The sequence below is a fragment of the Brassica rapa genome, chromosome A03 (genome assembly GCF_000309985.2).
Source record: "Brassica rapa cultivar Chiifu-401-42 chromosome A03, CAAS_Brap_v3.01, whole genome shotgun sequence".
In the NCBI taxonomy this organism is placed as follows: Eukaryota; Viridiplantae; Streptophyta; class Magnoliopsida; order Brassicales; family Brassicaceae; genus Brassica; species Brassica rapa.
In genome coordinates this window covers 20,302,340-20,322,444 of record NC_024797.2, presented here as the reverse complement: position 1 = coordinate 20,322,444, position 20,105 = coordinate 20,302,340, and the positions used below count along the sequence as shown (strand labels likewise).

General features: G+C 31.6%; 2 protein-coding genes across 5 annotated transcripts; one reads left to right on the top strand and one right to left on the bottom strand.

Annotated features, from left to right (window-relative positions):
- Positions 1–3,257: 3,257 nt before the first annotated feature.
- On the bottom strand, positions 3,258–5,577 carry LOC103859995 (transcriptional regulator SUPERMAN). Its single transcript, XM_033288346.1, has one exon. The coding sequence runs from the start codon at positions 4,000–4,002 to the stop codon at positions 3,487–3,489; it is 516 nt and encodes a 171-aa protein (XP_033144237.1). The 5' UTR covers positions 4,003–5,577; the 3' UTR covers positions 3,258–3,486.
- Positions 5,578–12,372: 6,795 nt separating this feature from the next.
- LOC103859994 (G-type lectin S-receptor-like serine/threonine-protein kinase CES101) lies at positions 12,373–18,702 on the top strand. Of its 4 annotated transcripts, none has more exons than XM_009137598.3 (9): positions 12,373–14,407; positions 14,675–14,758; positions 15,160–16,659; positions 16,751–16,852; positions 16,978–17,207; positions 17,280–17,490; positions 17,568–17,805; positions 17,900–18,053; positions 18,142–18,702. In XM_009137598.3, the coding sequence occupies exons 1-9, from the start codon at positions 14,308–14,310 to the stop codon at positions 18,460–18,462; spliced, it is 2,940 nt and encodes a 979-aa protein (XP_009135846.1). In that variant the 5' UTR covers positions 12,373–14,307; the 3' UTR covers positions 18,463–18,702. The 4 variants fall into 4 exon arrangements, with proteins under 4 accessions (XP_009135846.1, XP_009135845.1, XP_009135847.1 ...); XM_009137597.3 differs by having other exon boundaries at positions 12,377–14,407; positions 16,751–16,897; XM_009137599.3 differs by lacking the exon at positions 12,373–14,407 and adding an exon at positions 14,417–14,573 and having other exon boundaries at positions 16,751–16,897.
- The last annotated feature ends 1,403 nt before the right edge of the window (positions 18,703–20,105 follow it).

Here is a 20,105-nt window from a genome sequence, read left to right as displayed (position 1 = left end):
TTACATTAATTTTTAAAATTATAACAATTTTCCATAAATTTAAACTGATAATAATTCAATAAATCTAAAATTGTTAATTAATATTTCTTGAAGTTATAATTCATTATTAAAAATATATAGAAAATCTAAAACATTCATTTTTAGAAATAAGTAAAAAATGATAGAACATGCATTATTTAGAAATGGAGGAAATAAGAATGTTTATGTTAAGATGAAAAGCTGTTTACAAGATCAGTATTATACATTGGTAATAGAGACAAAGTGAATTAATTATTTTTTTTTTGTTAAAGAAAGTGAATTAATTATGAACTTAACATATTGAAGAATGTTTCTGTTTATTCAAGATTAGGGGTTATGCTTTATTTGGTAAAAGCTATTTTCATATTTTTTTCAAAAGCTGTTCGAAAGCAACAAAAAGGAGGAGCAGAGAGCCACACGGTCAATACCAAGAATCATTTTGACCAACAAGAACGCAATAGAGACAGAAAGAGGTAACGAGGTATAGGGAAGAGAGTAGAGGGACGAAAAATTTAGAGAGAACAATCGGGAGAAGTTTGTGTCTTCTTAGTTGTCAGTTTGTTCTTAATCAGGACTTTGTTCCTAATTTTCTCTTATGTGAGATTGAACATGAAGCAGCACACACAACAATCCTTAGTGAAACCGTTTCCTGATAGTAAACGTTGTGAAACAGAGTCGCATATCTTGTAAATCAGTTTTCTTTTTGAATTAATTCAACATTTATTTTAAAAAAAGTTTTGTGAAAGAGTTTTTCTTTTTGTATCTTTTAAAGGTTCTAATTCACCTCAAGGTTAACAAGTTCAAAGCCCGACACTATTTCCAAAACGTTCTAGGACTTTATTAATGTCAAAAGGAGACCAGTCACCAGTTAAAAGAAGAATGATAGTGATTGATACTATGCTTCCTGATGATTTGATATCAAATTGTTTAGCTGGTGTCACAGGATTGTACTATCCAACTATCTCTTTAGTTTCCAAGATATGTTTCCCTTACTTCAACAGAACTGAATTGCTAAATAAATCGCGACTTTCCTTTTCTCTTTTGACGTAAGTTACTTGGCCCACTCGACCCAACTGAATCAGAGAAGGAGATGATCAGACCCATAACTTGAGGTTGCTGAATATTGGAAAGAATATCCCACATCAGATATATATGAAAGGGACTTGAGTAATATATAAGGGACTTGGGTCAATCCACTAATTGCCAATTGGTTTTAAGTTGGAAGCCCAAGAAACTTATCATGGTATCAGAGCCGGCCCAATACCCTGACCCATTAATCCGGCCCGGACAGTGGCCCGATCATCCCATTAGCTGATGGTCCATAGAAGGCTCAGTTCCGCCAAGATCGCTAGAAAAAATAAAGCATGATTTCGGAGGGGGTATGATGGATTCTGCGAGATTAATGGTTATACGCATCATTATCTCGAGGGAGGGTATTGGAGAGAAGATCCCACATCAGATATATATGAAAGGGACTTGACTAATATATAAGGGACTTGGGTCAATCCACTAATTGCCAATTGGTTTTAAGTTGGAAGCCCAAGAAACTTATCACTGAAGCAAAAAATCCGAAATAAGTTTCCAGATCTGGGCGCTTATGTGTACAAATTCAGTGTTCGAAGTGCCCACTGCAAAGGCGCTATAGCAGAAACATGATGCAAACTTTTCAGTAATAGTCAAGACAATGGGCCATGAAATGTTGATGCCAAACAGTATGAGCAAATGAAACTTTTCTTCTTTATTTGAAAGTAAGTGATTTTAGGCTCAATTTTAAGGAAATCCACTAGCTAAGCGGTTTACTACTTTAAAAAGCCTGGTTCACTAAGCCTAAACTTTTTGTTTTCAGTTTCCAGGCGATAAAATTTTAGGGCCGAGTCTGGAAATAGTAGAAATCTAAAACCAGAGAAAATTATCGGAGTAGAGATCAAAGCTGGGCCAGTCTGTAAAGACTATATTACACGTTCATGCAAAAAGCTCTACATGACGACGGTGCAGAAACTATAAATATAATTTAACCTAAAGATTCGTAAATCATCTCAAAAGTTTATTCTGAACTACTCGGTGAACCGTTGTTCAGTACTCTGGCATGAGGGATTCTTCAGGATATATATATATATATATATATATATATATATTGGATTTATCAGTAGATATTTTTGTATGCAGCTTGATAATATTGTTTCAGTTTAATAAATCCAGATTATCTCGTTATGGTGGAGTGCTAGATCAAGAGATGTGATATTTTAGCCTGCAGCGTGATAATCTATTGTTTCGAAAAAAAAATCTATGATTACCGAATGTTTTCAAAATCGAAAATTTCAAAGGGTTTGGCAAACAAAGGTAAAAATTATTTTAAAAAGCGTTAACGGATAGAGAGATGAAAGAAGTTGTAAAAGGTTATTCAAGATAGGAATCTTAGAGAGAATATGATAAATTGGAGATTCTTCTCTTTTGAGTTCTGCTGAAAGTAAAGCTTTGGTAAGTTATAATAGTTAATTTTACACAAAGGTATTCATGAGAGAAACACTCTAGGTTAATGTAGTTACGCACACTAAGTTTCATAACTATCGTAGGATAATATTAAGGTAGTTAATGAGAGGATCCTTGATATCTATACCTGGGCAGTGTGAAACCTGCTCTTAAACCAATATTTGACTTTCTCCATCCCTTATTTACTTCTTAGCAATATAATGCGTATATATAGACTGGCTATCACATGCATGTTAACAATCATACTTTCGTTTAAACATCAAGGCTATACTTGATATCAGCTCACATGGGCCTGCAAGAATGTAGTTTCTATATTTGAATTTCTTTCCCAATGGTATAATTTATTACCATCACCAGCTGATGATTAAAACGCATCTAATGTTTATCCCATTGCAATTCGGATACATTCACTAGTTTCTCTTAGAGAAATTTGTAATCAAAGAAAATTTGTAATCATCTATAGATTTACTTTCCAAGATATTAATGTCTTGAGTTATATAAACCCAGACTTCATATATACTGTACATCGTTAAATAATAACAACATTTTACAAGTTGATCTATATATAACAGTTCAAGAGAATAATAGTCTTACACTATACAAACATAAACTTCATATACGGACAAAACAAGAACGTTACACAAACCTACACTTGCTTTATATTATTCAAGAGAATAATAGATTTGAATTATACAAACCCAAACTTCATAAAACACTGCTCAAACCTATTTGATCTATATATCCACAAATCATATAAAGTTATCCAAGAGAATAATATAGTCTTGAATACAAACTAAGCTTCAAACAACGTTAAATGATAGAACATCACTCAAACACACTTTTATCCACAGATCAACACATTAATTATACATTAAACAAAATTATAAACATCATGCATGCATTCAAAGGCGATCAACTTCAGCGCAATATAAACTGCATTTAGTTACGTGGATTAAACGTCAGAGAAACCGTAGAAGCTTAGTGGTGATGATGACCTCCAAGTCGAAGATCAAGATCCAGATCCTCATCTTGATCAGGCTTAGAATCTCCAGCATCCGGTAGGCTTCGGTGAGAGTCGTTACCGACGTTGACGGATCCGAGCCGTAAGCTCAAATCTAGACCAAGTAACTCCCCTTGAGCATAGCTTCCTCCTCCAGATGATGGTGTTGATCCAAAGCGTTGTGCGTTGTAGCTAGGGTTAACTGGTGGCTGAAACGTTTGATGATGGTATGACTCATTGGTTGGAAAATATGGTGGTGGGTTGTTGTAATTAGGGTTTGTGTAGTTTCGGGAGGATGGCATAAGAAATGGAAATGAGTGAGAAGATGAAGAGGACGAGGAGAGGTTTCTTTCACGTTCCTTACGGTGGATGTTTCTGTGACCACCGAGGGCTTGAGGACTCGTGAAGCCTCTCATGCAGATGTCACAGTCGTACATCCGGCGGTTATCTCCGGAGCCAGAACCGGAGTCAATCTGTTTGTGCCGGTTGTTCATCTCTCCTCTTTCTGTTATGAGTCTCTCTCAGTATTCAATATTCTGAACGTGTCTGTGCTCTCGAAAAAATACACACAAAAGCTTCTATATATATAATGTAAGGTATTAAAGAATATTTGTCTTTACGGACACCAACTAGAGCCTTTTATTAATCAAACAATTTTGATATTTCATTTTATATAACTTACATATGCTAGCGGCCACAAATACATAATGCAAAACGAAATTCTCTTACTTTTGTGGCGACTAAATTAAACGGAAGGAAGTGTTATCCAAAAATACTAATTCGAGCTACCAACAAGAGTCAAGAGGTATCTTTGCAAATAGTTTGATTTAAGAAATTTCTTTTGACAAAACCCATTTTTCCATTTCCAAACGAGACTTTTAAAGTTTTAATACCCTTAATATTTAGTTAACAAAAACTGTTTATCAAATCAAAGTTTGGGCCCAAACAACACTCAAAAGAACTAAAACCATAATTGTAATTCTGGTTTAATTTCAGTTATGTAAAATATAAGTACCAAATTGTAATTCTTGTTCAATTTCAGTTATGTAAAATAGCAGTCTATAGCATTTGGAGGTTCAGCCAAACGTGTTCGGTATAACTTATATAAACATTATTGGCAAAATAAATTAATTAATAAAATGCTTATTGTAAATCTGTTGCACATGAATTCATAATTTTCACTACAAAAACATAATATAAGCTTTATTATTTATTTAATTAACTTATATTACACCTATTTCAGGGGAAAACGTTAAGCAAAATATAAGCCATATATATCAGTTTAAAAAGGAGATTATCATAGGAATCAAGCTACTAGGGGTGTTAGTGTTACTAAGGTTTCGAATGACTAGCTAGGTTAACTAGTATCTCTCTGTCCCTTTTTCTTCCTTACTATTTAAAAAACATGTGATCATACACAAAACGATATAAAACGTACCTTAATTTGAGTAGAGCCAAAATGAAGTCATAAATTTGGATCGAGTGTGAAAATTACCAACTATAGCAATTTAACGAAATTGAAAGGCTTTGGAGTAGCTATAGTCGAATATTAAAGTTTAGAATAGTTGTAATTTGTAATGTGAACATGTTAAGAACCATATGAGAACACAAGCAAAAATACTAAAGAATCAATTTTTCAGAAAAATCATTTATTAATATTTAAGGGACTGTGGTTGTGTTTGAAGTAGATCAAATAATTAAAAAAATTAAACGAGCTATCCCATTAAACTGGCTTGTGGTTGGCATTTATGAAATTATATGAAGAAACTCTTATATGAATTCTCCAAAAAAAATCTCCAACTGATTTCGATGGTTTCTAAACTTGGAAAGGTAGGCCCGATGGTCTGCTGCGTTTAGGATCGCTAAAAGGATTATTTTAAATGTTGGCAAAATGATATTTCTTGCATATATATTTACTGCTTAGACTTATCACTGATTTTTTTTGGGGACATTTGCTAAAACTAACCCAAATATTCAAGTCAAATGTAAAAGTGTACCCCACTTTCAGTCAATTGTAAAACCAACCTAAAGGAGTAATGAAAGTACTATTTAACCCTTATGACCAAACAAAAAACAGAAATGTATTTTACGTTTCTATCCTTTGGAAGTCTACATGTAATAAAAGAAGTCTACATATATATAGACTTCCTACGAAGTCTATTTATAGACTTGTTTTGTAGTCTACACTCTAATTTGATCTAATAATTTAATTTTGAAAATGTATAAAAATAATTATTGTGATATTTTTAACTAATCATCAATATAATGGATAATATGAAATAAATAAATTAAAATTTCATATAATCGAACAATTTTGAAGAATATATACTAATTTGGTTATCATGTGTTAGATTATGTTCATAGTTTAGAAACAAAAGGTTCTAACATGTTATGTCTTTTAGTAGTTGATTTCATAGGGTTAGATTTTAGATTTTGTTTTTTTTTGTTTTATTAACTTAAATCTGCATATTAATGTTTAGTAGTTTATATTTTGTATAAATGAGACTTTTGATTATCAAGCAAAACATTTAGGGTTTGAGATTTGTGGTTTAGGGTTTCGTAGACCTACAATAAAGTCTATTTATCTGAAGACGTCTTTTTCAGTCTATATTTTTCAATTTGTTTTACAAAAATTATTATATTTAAACTAAGTTAAGTTCCTTACGAATAAAAAAATGAAATCATATACTATAACTATTAAAAAATAAAGAAATAAATTTAATAAATCATATATTAAAATTACTAAAATAATAAAGAATAAATAACAATAATTAAATTATTATAGTAGACTTCCAAAAAGGTCTACTATGTTATAGTAAGATCTACTCCAAAATTTTAATTTTAGTAGACTTCAAACGAAGTCTACAGCATCGTAAATTTTAACCTAGTTACATTTTTGTCTCCCTATATAAACAAAATTTATACAATCTCTCTCTAAAGTGGCTGCACAAGTTTTTAAAACTCTCTCCCTTCTCTCTAAAACTTTCTCTCTTCTCTCTAAAATTCTCTCAATTGTTTCCAAATCTCTCTCATTATCTTCTTTCTCTCTAAAATTTTCTCAAGTCTTTCTCACAATATTATCTTGTCATTTTAGATATTATGATTCATGGTTTTCATCTTCTCCTTTAAAAAATGTATGTTTTAGATCTATAGCTTTTAAATGTGTATTTTTATGTTTATTTCTCACAATATTATCTTTTTTTGGTAGGTAATATCACTCATGGATTTCATTCATCTCCTCTAAAAATGTAAGTTTTAGATTAATAGATTTTAAATATGTATTTACATGTTTATATTCAAATAAATTTATAGATCAAGCTCTCTACATTAATTTGCTACTAGTTTACCTTATAAATTCTATTATGTAAAGTATTTTCAGATTTAAAATTATTTTCACATTTCAAAATATATAGATTTTTTCAGATCTGAAAATTATCAGACAGTGTAGACTTCTAAAGAAGTTTACTAAAGCTTGCAGACTTCATATGAAGTTTACTAAACCACAAAGTTTAAGCATACTTCATTGGAAGTCTACAAAAATATGACTTTAATTTTTTTTCTATGATTTTTAATAATTTTATCTTATTTTGCAGGTATTTTCTTCCATAGTTGTTCTCTTCTCCTCTTAGAAATGTAAGGTTTACATCTATAGATTTAAAATATGTGTTCTAGTATTTATATTCAAATAAAGTTACATATTAAAATTCATATTAATATGTCTTTAATTTATAACTATTTTGTCTACTAAATCATATTTTTAAAAGTTTTTTAGATTTAAACTTATTTCATATTTTTAATGTATTTATTTTTCAGATCTATTTTTTTTTATAGAGTAGACTTCATTTGAAATCTACTTAAAACTTACGGCTGGTAAACTTCAAACGAAGTCTACTAGCCTTGACTTTTAAGCATATTTCATTAGAAGTTTACTCAAATATGATTTTAATTTTTATCTTATTTTTCATAATTTTATTTTATTTTGCAGGTATTCTCTTCCAATGTTTTCAAATCATCTTCCCAAAAATGTAAGCTTTCCATATATTCATTATAAGATATTTTGTGTTTATAATGAACTAAATTTATAGATTCATACATTATCTTTTTGCTTTGTTACAAGGATGACAAAAAACCATTTTTGAAATATTTTCCAGAACAAAGTATTTTCAAATTTTCTAAATGCACACTTTTAGATATGAAAATTTTCCATTATTGTAGACTTCAACTAAAGTCCACTAAACAATAACTTTACGTAGACTTAATAAAAAGTCTACTAAAATATGATTTCATTTTTTATCTTATGTTTTTCTCATAACTCTATCTTATTTTGCAGGTACTTTTTCCAAGACTTTATTTGAAGCATCAAGATTATGAAAAATCAAACATACTCAATAATACTTTTTAATATATTACTCTGTAATAACTTTCATAATAAAATATTAATTTTTAAATAATTTTTTAATGCATAATCTATAAACATTGTATTCATTTTTAGTTGTTTTCACTTGTATGATATTATTAATTTTTTGTTAGATATCAATTTTTCACAAGATCTAACCAACCAAACAAGTAAAACCACCATAAGCTAAAATAAAAACTAACACACATGTGAGAAGAAGAAAATCTATACAAAATTTTCCCAAATATTTTCAAGAATAACACTAATCAAAACAATTTGCAATAAGTATCAAGTGTATAATTATAACACATTAAATTGTGAAATTCATCCAAGACCATTAAAATTTTACTAACATACACTGTAAAATAATTAAATCATGAAATAACATGATGAATAATACACAAATACACTTTTAATAGAATTTACGACGTAGACTTCAACTGCAGTCTACATTTGTAGATTTACAAAAACGTCTACACTTATTATCTAAAATATAGTCAATCCAAAAAAAATTAGTGTATTTGGCGCAGGCTTGATACACAAAAGCGTACAAAGTGTGTCTTAGATAACTCGATCAAGTTCCGTACTTGTCGATTATTTGTGACAGGCATAAGAGGAGTATTTTCCTATTCGGAGTCATTTGTTTTAAATGATGTTTGGTAAGGAATAGGTTAGCACCATCTTCTCAATTTTGTTGTCCAGATCATAATCTTCTTGTGTCATTTCAAGAAGTTTACCATGTGTACAGCCATCATGCACAAGGAACATTCTTCAACCTTTCTGATTCTTCATCCTTTTCGAATATTTTGTCACCCAAAATGTCTTTGGCCCATGCTTCACACTCTCTCTAAGTTTCCAACCACATCCTTGAACACGACACTTAGCCACATACAGAGTTTTCGTTGTCTTATATGCTGAGAATGTAAATTTATATTCCACAGTCACCGACTTCAGCTTTGAAACAAGTTCAGCCTTATTAGGAAAACTATAAACGAAGACTTACAAATACGTCTACAATTATTAGCTAACAACATTGTCAAATTAAATGAATTATACCTTCATAATTATAAAAAAAATTCTTTTCAAAATCACTCAAACCCATCAGGATTAACTAACACACACTGTCAAACAAAAAAACTAGAAAAAAATTAATGAATAATACACAAATTCACATTTTTATAGATTTTTCTATGCAGACTTAATATTCAGTCTCTGAAGACGTAGACGTTCTTTTCAGTTTACAGACGTAGACTGTCAAATAGGTCTACTCTTTGGGTTGGTTTTTGCAATTGACCATTTTACGGGTTGCTTTCTATAGTTGAATAAAAGTTGTGATTTTATACATGTAGACTTTCATTTCAGTCTACAATTTAAAAATGTTACTTTTTGCAATTGACCAGAATTCATCCAAGATTTGACTTTCAGAACTAGACTTCATATGCAGTCTACATGTTTGAATTTTTTTGAAAGAGGTTAGTTTTGCAATTGACCAAGTTTGACTTCAAATCAGTAGATTAAAATGAACGTCTACGGGTGTGTAGACTTCTTGTGAAGTCTACTCTCAAATCCGACGGGTTGGTTTTGCATTTGACCAAAATAAAAAAGTAGACTTTATACTCAGTCTACATTTTTTTTTTAAGATAAGAAGACTGCATATGAAGTCTACAATTTAATAAATTTTTGATTGCTTTTTAAACTTTTTGGTCAAACACAAAACTAACCTATTCCACGAAGTCAAAGTTTTGGTCAAATGCAAAACTGACCTTTTATAGACTTCGTTGGCAGTCTACATTTTGTAGACTTCCGTTGAAGTCTATTTTGAAAAGTCAAAAGTTCGGTCAAATGAAAAACTAACCTCTTTTAGGTAGACGTCTTAGTAAATCTATCGAAAATTTTATTTTTGTTGTCAAAGGTAAAGACAGAGACTACTGGGGAAGTCTGCGTTAGAAAAAAAAATTGTCTGGTCAATTGCAAAACTAACCCGTGCGTTGACAAATAGACTGCATCGTAAGTCTCTACGGAGGCGTAGACATACAAAACAGTCTACCGTCGCGACACAGATCTGAAAAAGAACGAAAACCATGTAAATAGTTACCTTTTTCATGTGTAAAGCTCGTTTCCAACCTTTTCAACCGTCCAAACTCCAAATATGAGCAAAAAGAAGCATCTTTAACGATTCACTAATGAAGAAACTCGAAAATATGAAGTTTGTGATTATGAAAATGATAGTTATGAGAGTTTTTTAGATGGAAATGTAGAGGAGATGAGAGGAAATGAAGTTTTTTGGGTTAGAATGAGAAAAAAAGTGGTTGAAAATTGAATTCTAGAGCTTTAGAGCTCAAAAATGGTGGTTCATGGTGGTTGGAAAAATTGATGATGATGGCATTTTTGTAAATAAGAAGAAATGGTTAGGGTGTATTTGGTTTTTTGTTAATTTCGAAATTAATAAAAAAATAAATAAAAATGGTAATTTTGTGAATAATTCAAAAACATAAGGATAATATGGAAATTTTATTGATGAATAGTATGGACAAAAAAAAAGGGTTGGTTTTGGGTTTGACTTGAAAATATGGGTTGGTTTTGAAAAACACCCTTTTTTTTGGCTAAAACTTATCCTTTAATTTTGATGGACTGGGGTATTTCTAAAGATTTGAGAAAGTAAATTACATAGATGATCATAGCATCCGTATCGATTTTGTTGTTGTCATAGTCGTTGCTTAGAAATAAATATACTACAACGTTTTGTTTATTAAAAGGGATAAACATATCAATACTATTAAAACAGAAGCAATTTTTATCTATTTACAAATAGTCTAGGTTAGACAATTATATTTAATTACATTTTCTATTATTCTACTCATATCTAATTTAATTGTTAAATATACATTATACCTAAAATTAAGGAACTAACTAACTAATCTATTATTTTTTAAACTAATGAATTTAATTTATATTAATTCAAAATTCAAATAACTAATCAATTATGTTTTAGTTATTAATGTAATAAATAATTATATATATATATATTCATTCGTATATATACAACTATATATTAATCCAAATGCAAAAAAAAATAAAAATTGTTCAAAACCCTCACCAAATACATAAAAATATAATTCTTATAGTAGAGTACTAAAATATATAAAATAAATATTAACAGTAATTATATGATGAAACATGTTACTATTGATAGTTTTATGAATATATTTTTTACGGATTACTCAAACAGACATAAAATATATATATCAAATATATACTAATTGAACAAATATATTAACACAAATATATCATAAAACATTACATTAACATAAATCGAAGCCAGAGAGTAAGAGTCAATATTTTAATTGTTTAAAAATAAAATTATATATATAAATTATAAAAAAATTAAGAACTAAATATATTAAAAATATATATCAAAATTAAAATAATAAATATTTACATTTCTAATGCGAATAATGAAATTAAATTTAAAATTTAAAATAAGCCATAGACAAAACATCAAAAAGTATCTAATAACTAAATAAACAATTATACTTTTTTTTGAAAACGTAAATCATTAATTTGTAATAGACGTATACACATTATTGATGCTCAAATCTATTTTATTTTTAATATGCATCTACTCAAATATTAATCCATTAACAAGATGGAATTTTAGTTGGACTAAAATTGTATTAAAATTGGAATATCAATTTCATAATATATTCACTATTCTTCTGAACGTTCATGAATATATATTACAATACTCAAAATATAATAATAAATCAAACCGGATTACATATTGGGTCATCTATCAGTTCAACCGATAACCAGATCTCGGGTTTTAGCGGTTGTTACGGGTTTTATAGAATTTTTAAATAACAGTTTTTTTTAAACTAAAATGGATTACTTATGAACTACCGAATTTGGCAATTTAACTGCGGATCGGATCGGGTTTCAAAACATTGAATATAATGTTTCATTCGTAATATCTAAGTGTAGATACAATTAAAATACAAATTTATATCAAATAAATTTGGAATGTTTCGAAAATAATCCCGCGCTTTGAAAGCGCGGGTCAAAATCTAGTCAATACTATTAAAACAGAAGTAATTTTTATCTACTTACAAATAGTCTAGGTTGGACCATTATATTTAATTATATTTTCTATTATTTCTACTCATATCTAATTTAATTGTTAAATATACATCATACCTAAAATTAAGGAACTAACAAACTAATCTATTATTTTTTAAACTAATGAATTTAATTTATATTAATTTGAAATTCAAATAACTAATCAATTATATTTTAGTTATTAATGTAATAAATAATTATATATATATATATATCTATTCATTCGTATATATACAACTATATATTAATCCAAATGAAAAAAAGAAATTTTTCAAAACCCTCACCAAATACATAAAAATATAATTCTTATAGTTAGACTTTTAATATATATATAAATATATATTATAAAATAAATATTAATAGTAATTATATGATGAAACATGTTACTATTGATAGTTTAATGAATATACTTTTACGGGTTACTCAAACGGACATGTAATATATATATATATATATATATATATATATCAAATATAAACTAATTGAACAAATATATTAACACAAATATATCATAGAACATTACATTAACATAAATCGAAGCCACAGAGTAAGAGTCAATATTTTAATTTTTTAAATATAACTATATATATAAATTATAAAAATTAAGAACTAAATATAATAAAAATATATATCAAAATTAAAATAATAAATATTTACATTTCTAATGCGAATAATGAAATTAACTTTTAAATTTAAATAAGCCATAGACAAAACATCAAAAAGCATCTAATAATATGTGAATAACAAAAGTAAACTAACTAAATAAACAATTATATTTTTTCGCAAACGTAAATCATTAATTTGTAATAGACGTATACACATTATTGATGCTGAATCTATTTTATTTTTAGTATGCATCCCCTCAAATATTAATCCATTAACAAGATGGAAATTTAGTTGGACTAAAATTGTATTAAAATTGGAATATCAATTTCTTAATATATTCACAATTCATCTGAACATTCATGAATACATATATATATATATATATATATATATATATATATTACAATACTCTAAATATAATAATAAATCAAACCGGATTACATATTGGCTCATCCATCAGTTCAACTGATAACCAGATCTCGGGTTTTAGCAGTTGTTACGGGTTTTATAGAATTTTTAAATAACAGTTTTAAAAAAAAACTAAAATGGATTACATATGAACCACCGAATTTGGAAATTTAATTGCGGGTTGGGTCGGGTTTCAAAACATTGAATATAATGTTTTATTTGTAATATCTAAGTGTAAATACAATTAAAATACAAATTTATATCAAATAAATTTGGAATGTTTCGAAAATAATCCCGCGCTTTGAAAGCGCGGGTCAAAATCTAGTAGACTATTAAAATGGATATATATATTTTCCCTTAACTATTAAAATGGATATTTGCAGAGAGATATTATAGTATTGTTGGATAATGATCTCGGTTTTTATAATCAAAAAGAACGATGAGTGGTCTAAGTTAACAAAAAAAGAGAGAAGCTACATTGGTCAGAGAATCAAAATCCAGATTAGTTTTGGAGATATTGTTGTCCTTTGAATTTTATGTAAGCAACGTGTAATAATCGTTTGCCTCAGATTAGTGTCTTTTAGTGAGACTAGTCAGATACTAGAGAGTAGAGACAAGTGATGCTAATTTCATTCAGAGTTTGATCAGTTATCCCACGATACATGATATAATATAGAAATTAACAAAACCAGGTCCAACTTGTGTGTCAAACATGAATATCAGTTTGTTGATCATGTGAGATACTTATGTCATCAAATTAAATAATATCTGGTTCTAATCTGGAACAATACATAAAAATAACAATAGCTTCCAAATAAAACCTTATCCGGCCTCGACTCCAGATCCCCATTGAAGCAGTGCCAACAAGTTTCAATGGTTTTTGCTCTTGGTTCCAATTGCAGTTGAGTGTTTTGTTGTCACTGGAACGACCTTACAACATTGTGAAGTTAACCGTCTTTCTGATTTTGGAAGCGACAGACAGCCGACAAGTGGCTTTAGGTGGTCTATACGGGCTTCAGCTTCCTCGGTGGCACTTCTCGAATAATCATCATATCCCAGTGTCGCTGCTGGTCACTTAGGTGATGTACTCCTATATCTATACCAAACCCGAAAAGTCGAACCGAAATTCGAACCAAATTTTACAAATATCCGAACGAGAATAAATTTCATACCTCCAAAAAAATTGAGATCCTATAAAACCTGACTCGAATTCGTCTGGACATCCAAATGTCCATGCGTGTAAACGTTGTGAAGTTCACTTTCCCATAAGCATATGCATATAGCCATATTTTACTCAGAATTTATTAAGGCTAACCCTCTGAGAGCTGCCGAGACTTCATCAAACGACACAGTTTCACGAAGCAATGACATAAGTAATCAAAACGACATCAGATGATTCTGTCCTAAACCTTTCTCTTCACTTCCCTCATCAGGAATGATGTCCTTCGTCTTCCCTGTAACTTTGTTCAAAAACGTTTTTCAAAAATTTTAGTATAAAATTATTTCTTTACACTTGGATTCTATAGCTCAGGCAACAAGGTCCTTACGATTCTTCCTTAGCCACTGTATTCTCTGAGTAGACATAAGGTGTTCGATAAAATGCCTGAGTGAGTTTTCAGATACTCTTTTCTCTGTTGCAGACTTACTCGCAGTGTTACTCATCCCCAGAAAGCTATGGAGAATGCAAATTTTAAGCCTTTTTAACACTGTTAACTTCAGACAAGGTAAAAAAAAAGGAAACTTTTGCAAACCAAGTTGGTTTTGCTCGAGCAAGAGTATCGATACTCACTCTGTATGTACCGTTGTTGCAGCTGCTTATAGTACTCAGGTTATTTTATTTTTCTTTGTTGTAATTTTAGCATGTAAGAAGAGTCAACCTCAAACTTGGTCGTTATCACTTATGACCGTCATGCTACCGTCCTCATTGCAAAGAATTCAAATTTGGCTCCCACTAGCGTAGACTTGGACTCTTGATTATTATTTAGACTTTGACCTCTATCATTAATTTACATTTCAGAACCACTTGTGGGATGATATCCATTGCCAAATTTTCCATCTTGCAAGTTTCATGTTCTTGAAACTATGCAGACCTTCCTCACTTTCTTAACATTATCTCTCTTGTTAGGAGAATCTTGCTGTCAAACGGATACTCTGCTTCAGGGGGAGTCCTTGAAAGATGGGCAAGAGCTGGTTTCAGCTTTCAACATCTTCAAGCTCAAGTTCTTCAACTTCAAGAACTCGAGCAACTTGTATCTTGGTGTTTGGTACAACAATTTGTATCTGAATGATATCCAAGACAGACCCGTCTGGATTGCTAACCGTGACAATCCGATTCCTAGACGCCCTGGAAGCCTCACGATTGACTCTCTTGGTAGGCTGAAGATTTTGAGAGGAGCATCAAGCCTACTGCTTAACCTGAGTTCTACTGAAAGCACTGGAAACACTACCCTTAAGCTGTTGGATTCTGGAAATCTCCAGCTCACGGAGATGGGTCCTGGTGGTTCCACGAGGGTTTTGTGGCAGAGCTTTGATTATCCGACTGATACTCTTCTCCCTGGGATGAAACTCGGTTTCAACGTCAAGACCAAGAAGAGATGGGAGCTGAGATCAGGGCTAAGTGATACTTTACCAGCTTCTGGATCTTTTGTCTTTGGGATGGATGCCAATATATCAAACTTATTGACCATCTTGTGGCGTGGAGAAAGGTATTGGGCAAGTGGGCTCTGGTTCAAAGGTCGTTTCTCCTTGGAGGCATTCAACAACTACGAATCGGTCTTCTCTTTTAACTCAACAGAGAGTGAACGCTACTTCGTGTTTTCAGTTGATCGCCGCTATCCTGAAACAGTGTTTCCCACGATAACGATAGACCAGCATGGCGTTCTGCATATAAACAGGCTTGACAGAGAGCTAGCTCATGTCCGTTGCTCTCCTTTCACTTTGAGTAAAGAGGTCAGTTCCAGGGATCGGTATAGACAAGATTACAGCGGTCGGTATGAGAAAGAGTACAGAGATTGGTATGAGAAAGAGAACAGAGATCGGTATAGGGACCAGTATGAGAGAGAGTACAGTGATCAGTATGGGGGAAAACCCAGAGGTTGGTATGAAAAAAATTCCAGCGATTGTTATGGGAACAAATCCAGGGATTGTTTGCAGGCTGGTTGCACAGTCCCTGATATGGCACATGGGTTACTGAACTGCAATCCCTTTCGCTCTACCTATTTCGAAGAGGCAGGACCAGCTTTACTAGGCAGTGGTTCTGTTGTTAATGAGACCGGTGGAAGACTTAGTTCAGCTGATTGCCATGTTATATGTCTGCAGAACTGTTCTTGTGTTGCCTATGCCTCAACTAATGTGGATGGTACGGGCTGCGAGATATGGACTGATCCCTGCAAGCTGTGGTATACTGATCCTACCAACAACAGCTCGTCTTTTTCTCCTACTTCCAGAAGTATATACATTCGTGAACAAGGTCCGACATGTATGGAAAGTGATTCGGGAAATTATTTTCCGGGCTTTGGGGGAGACAGAGACAATGGAAATCCAGTAGTTTGGCTAATTGTTGGAGCATCACTCTTTCTAACCATACTTGTGATTGGTGTCATCATCTATAAGTATAAAGTAAAAGGTAAAACACAGTGTTATCAGAATCACATTCTTCTCTATGGTGCTCTTACTAACAATTTCACTTCTTTTGTTCTGTGTGTGATGAATTCCAGTAACTGATATATTCCGCAAAACATTCTACTTTTTACGTGGGAAAACCATTCAACTTAGCAAGGCCGCTTTTTACTTTTCACGGGAGAAAATCATTCAACCAAGTAAGGCGGCGTTTAGCTATCTATGGAGGAAAATCATTCAACCAAGTAAGCCTCTACTGAATTTATTTTTTTGTATAAATTGTCCTTATGGAAAATTAAGAATACTGTTTGTTATATTATTATAGTGAATGGTTTCATTGGGAGGAAGCTTCTAACACTGAGGTACGGTTCAGCAGTAGACCGCGAATTGTTGCTGCGTGAACTGGGAATTGATAGGAGAGGCAGGCACAGGAGAAGTGCAAGGAAGAATAATAATGAACTTAACATTTTTAGCTTTGAGAGTGTAGCCTTGGCAACAGATTACTTCTCTGATGAGAACTTGCTTGGTGAAGGAGGTTTTGGTCCTGTCTATAAGGTACTGACAGTGACAGATTCTGTTATTTAACTTAAGAAATAGATTTTGATGCTTCCGCAACTTTCTTGAAAGGGGATGTTGATGAGTGGGGAAGAAGTGGCGATCAAGAGACTATCAATAGCATCAGGGCAAGGACTAGTGGAGTTCAAGAACGAGGCCATGCTTATTGCAAAACTTCAACACACGAATCTCGTGCAGTTGCTAGGATGTTGCATTGAGAAGGATGAGAAAATGTTGATTTACGAGTACATGCCTAACAAGGGCCTTGATTACTTCCTCTTTGGTGAGCTTTTAAAAAAATTCCAAGAATCTATGTTTGGGAGAAACTGATTACTGAAATGCCAAATCTATTTTGTGCAGATCCATTGAGGAAAAATGTTTTAGATTGGAGGCTGAGGTTTAGGATCATGGAAGGGATCATTCAAGGGCTTTTGTACCTTCACAAGTACTCGAGATTGAAAGTAATACACAGAGACATCAAAGCCAGTAACATTTTGCTGGATGAGGATATGAATCCGAAGATATCGGATTTTGGGATGGCTCGGATATTTGGCGCCCAAGAATCCAAAGCCAACACCAGAAGAGTTGCTGGAACATTGTAAGTTCTCTCTCTCAAGAGTTACCAGAAACTAAGAGAGCGTTCCTTTGATCAGGTTTTGATAGAGTTTCTTGTGTTTGATATATGTATATAGTGGCTATATGTGTCCTGAGTACTTCAGAGAAGGGCTATTCTCGGCTAAATCAGATGTGTTCAGCTTCGGTGTTCTGATGCTTGAAATAATTTGTGGAAGGAAGAACAATAGCTTCCACCATGACTCAGAAGGACCTCTCAATCTCATAGTTCATGTAAAAGCCAAATCTCTTCTTTCTTCTTTCATTTGTTAGCATTTCGCGTGTTTACTTAGTCTTTGGATCTTTAAAACTCTGTTTTCAGGTGTGGAATCTGTTTAAAGAGAACAGAGTTGGCGAGGTGATAGATTCTTCTTTGGGAGATTCTGCACTTGAGAACCCTCAAGTGTTGAGATGCTTTCAAGTTGCTCTCTTGTGTGTACAAGAAAAGCCAGAAGACAGACCAAGTATGTTAGATGTTGTGTCCATGATATACGGCGACGGAAACAATGCTCTTTCTTTGCCTAAAGAGCCAGCTTTCTATGATGGTCCCCGGAGAAGCTCACCAGATACAGAGGTTGAGCAACCAGAAACGGAAAATGCATCAGTAAATAGAGTTTCCATCACGGTGATGGAAGCAAGGTGAGCTGGTGAAACTAGATTTACCATGATCGGTGTTGCAATAATTTATTAAACTCGGTTAATGTTTGTAAGCTTAGCTTGTATCTTCTTCTATGCACACACAATAATAAATTGTAATTAGTTATTTGTTTTTTTTAACCAAACGAAAGGTGTTCAAACTATAAACTCCTATTCATGGATGGTTCTTGATGACTGTCATATGGTTTGAAAAAAACAAGTACGTATAGCAAAATATTGTTTGAATTTCTCACATTTGCACAAGTTGTCTCTTTAGATTCTCCATTTTTCTCTTGCATATGAATCCAATTCCATCTCTCAATGTTCCTTTTTTCCTCTGCTTCCAGATCTAAGTTTGATAGATGTATGAAGGTCTTGTAGCCTCTGTCTAATCAAACAAAAAAAAATTCAGAGAGCTTTTATATTACATTAAATTCATACACTACACAAAACATATCTTTTGCCTTCCAAGAAGAGTTTGCATAAGATCTTTTCTTCCAATGTTATTCACAGTCTGGATCTATTTTTGATGATTCTATTAGATTCCATTGCCATATACTCCAAATGGGGCAATTCTGCCAAAAACCCTCTAATATTAAGGATGAATAGACATGTCAATTAGGGCTGAAACCTGTCCAATCAAATAAATTACTGGGTTTGGGCTTAATTATATAAGCCTAAAAATTTGGACATTTCGGGTTTAACCCATTAAGATCTTAATTGTTCTAGGTTTAAGCCCGTTTGAGATAGAACCGATCCGGAAATTTGAAACTTATATTTTAATTTATTTAATTATTTAGCAATTAATGGTGTTCATATCTTAAACAAATATAGAATTAGTGCTAATTTGTTAAACAAATATAGAATTCCAATAACTATGGTGGCATCAAAGTCTAGTTTAAACATTGGTGTTCATGTCTTAAATAAATATAGAACTTGTCTCCTACCAAGACATGTTAAAGCACTAATTTGTATACATACTTAGGGTCCGACTGGTGACCATTTAGAAAACAAAAGAAACGAATAGAAAAGAAATGTAGAGGAATATAATTGCAGGAATAAAAAGGAATGGTGGTTCTATCCCATAGTTAACAAAAAATTAATTTGTTCTTTATTTCTCTACAAAAAAAAGAATGGTAGGGAATGAAAAGAAAAAAATATTCTTTATAAATGATGATTTTTTAAGGAATGTTAAGGAATGCATTTGTTCCTCGTCGTTCCTTGGTCACCATTCATACCTTTAGTTAGAAGGGTTTACGTTTTGCGATCTAGATATTTTTTAAATTTTATATTATATTGATTATTTATGTCAAAATTGAATATTTTTATATTTTATATGTAATTTTTGATGACGATGAGAATGTGAAAGTTACCGAAAAGCTCTGCATCTATAATAATAATTATATTTATCATATTCAGGCTTCTATAAATTTATTTCTTTTCAACTTACAATTGTCTAAACATTTATCCCCTGAACGTGTAACTATTGTTGACAGTGCCACTTCGGCTAAATCAAGAACTATTGTCACCGCAGCTCATTCATTTCTATCCACGGAGCGTGCGGAGAAGAGAAAAGAAAAGAGGTGACATAACATTCCTATTTTCTGTTTTTCAATACGTTATGCATTAATGGTTTTGATTGATTGCTGT

Excerpts from the sequence above, each read along its gene's own strand:
- LOC103859995 (XM_033288346.1), bottom strand. The coding sequence starts at position 4,002 with ATGAACAACCGGCACAAACAGATTGACTCCGGTTCTGGCTCCGGAGAT.
- LOC103859994 (XM_009137597.3), top strand. The coding sequence starts at position 14,308 with ATGCATATAGCCATATTTTACTCAGAATTTATTAAGGCTAACCCTCTG. Across the intron at positions 14,759-15,159 it reads CACTGTTAACTTCAGACAAG|GAGAATCTTGCTGTCAAACG; the intron begins GTAAAAAAAAAG and ends CTCTCTTGTTAG. Across the intron at positions 18,054-18,141 it reads CTCTCAATCTCATAGTTCAT|GTGTGGAATCTGTTTAAAGA; the intron begins GTAAAAGCCAAA and ends CTCTGTTTTCAG.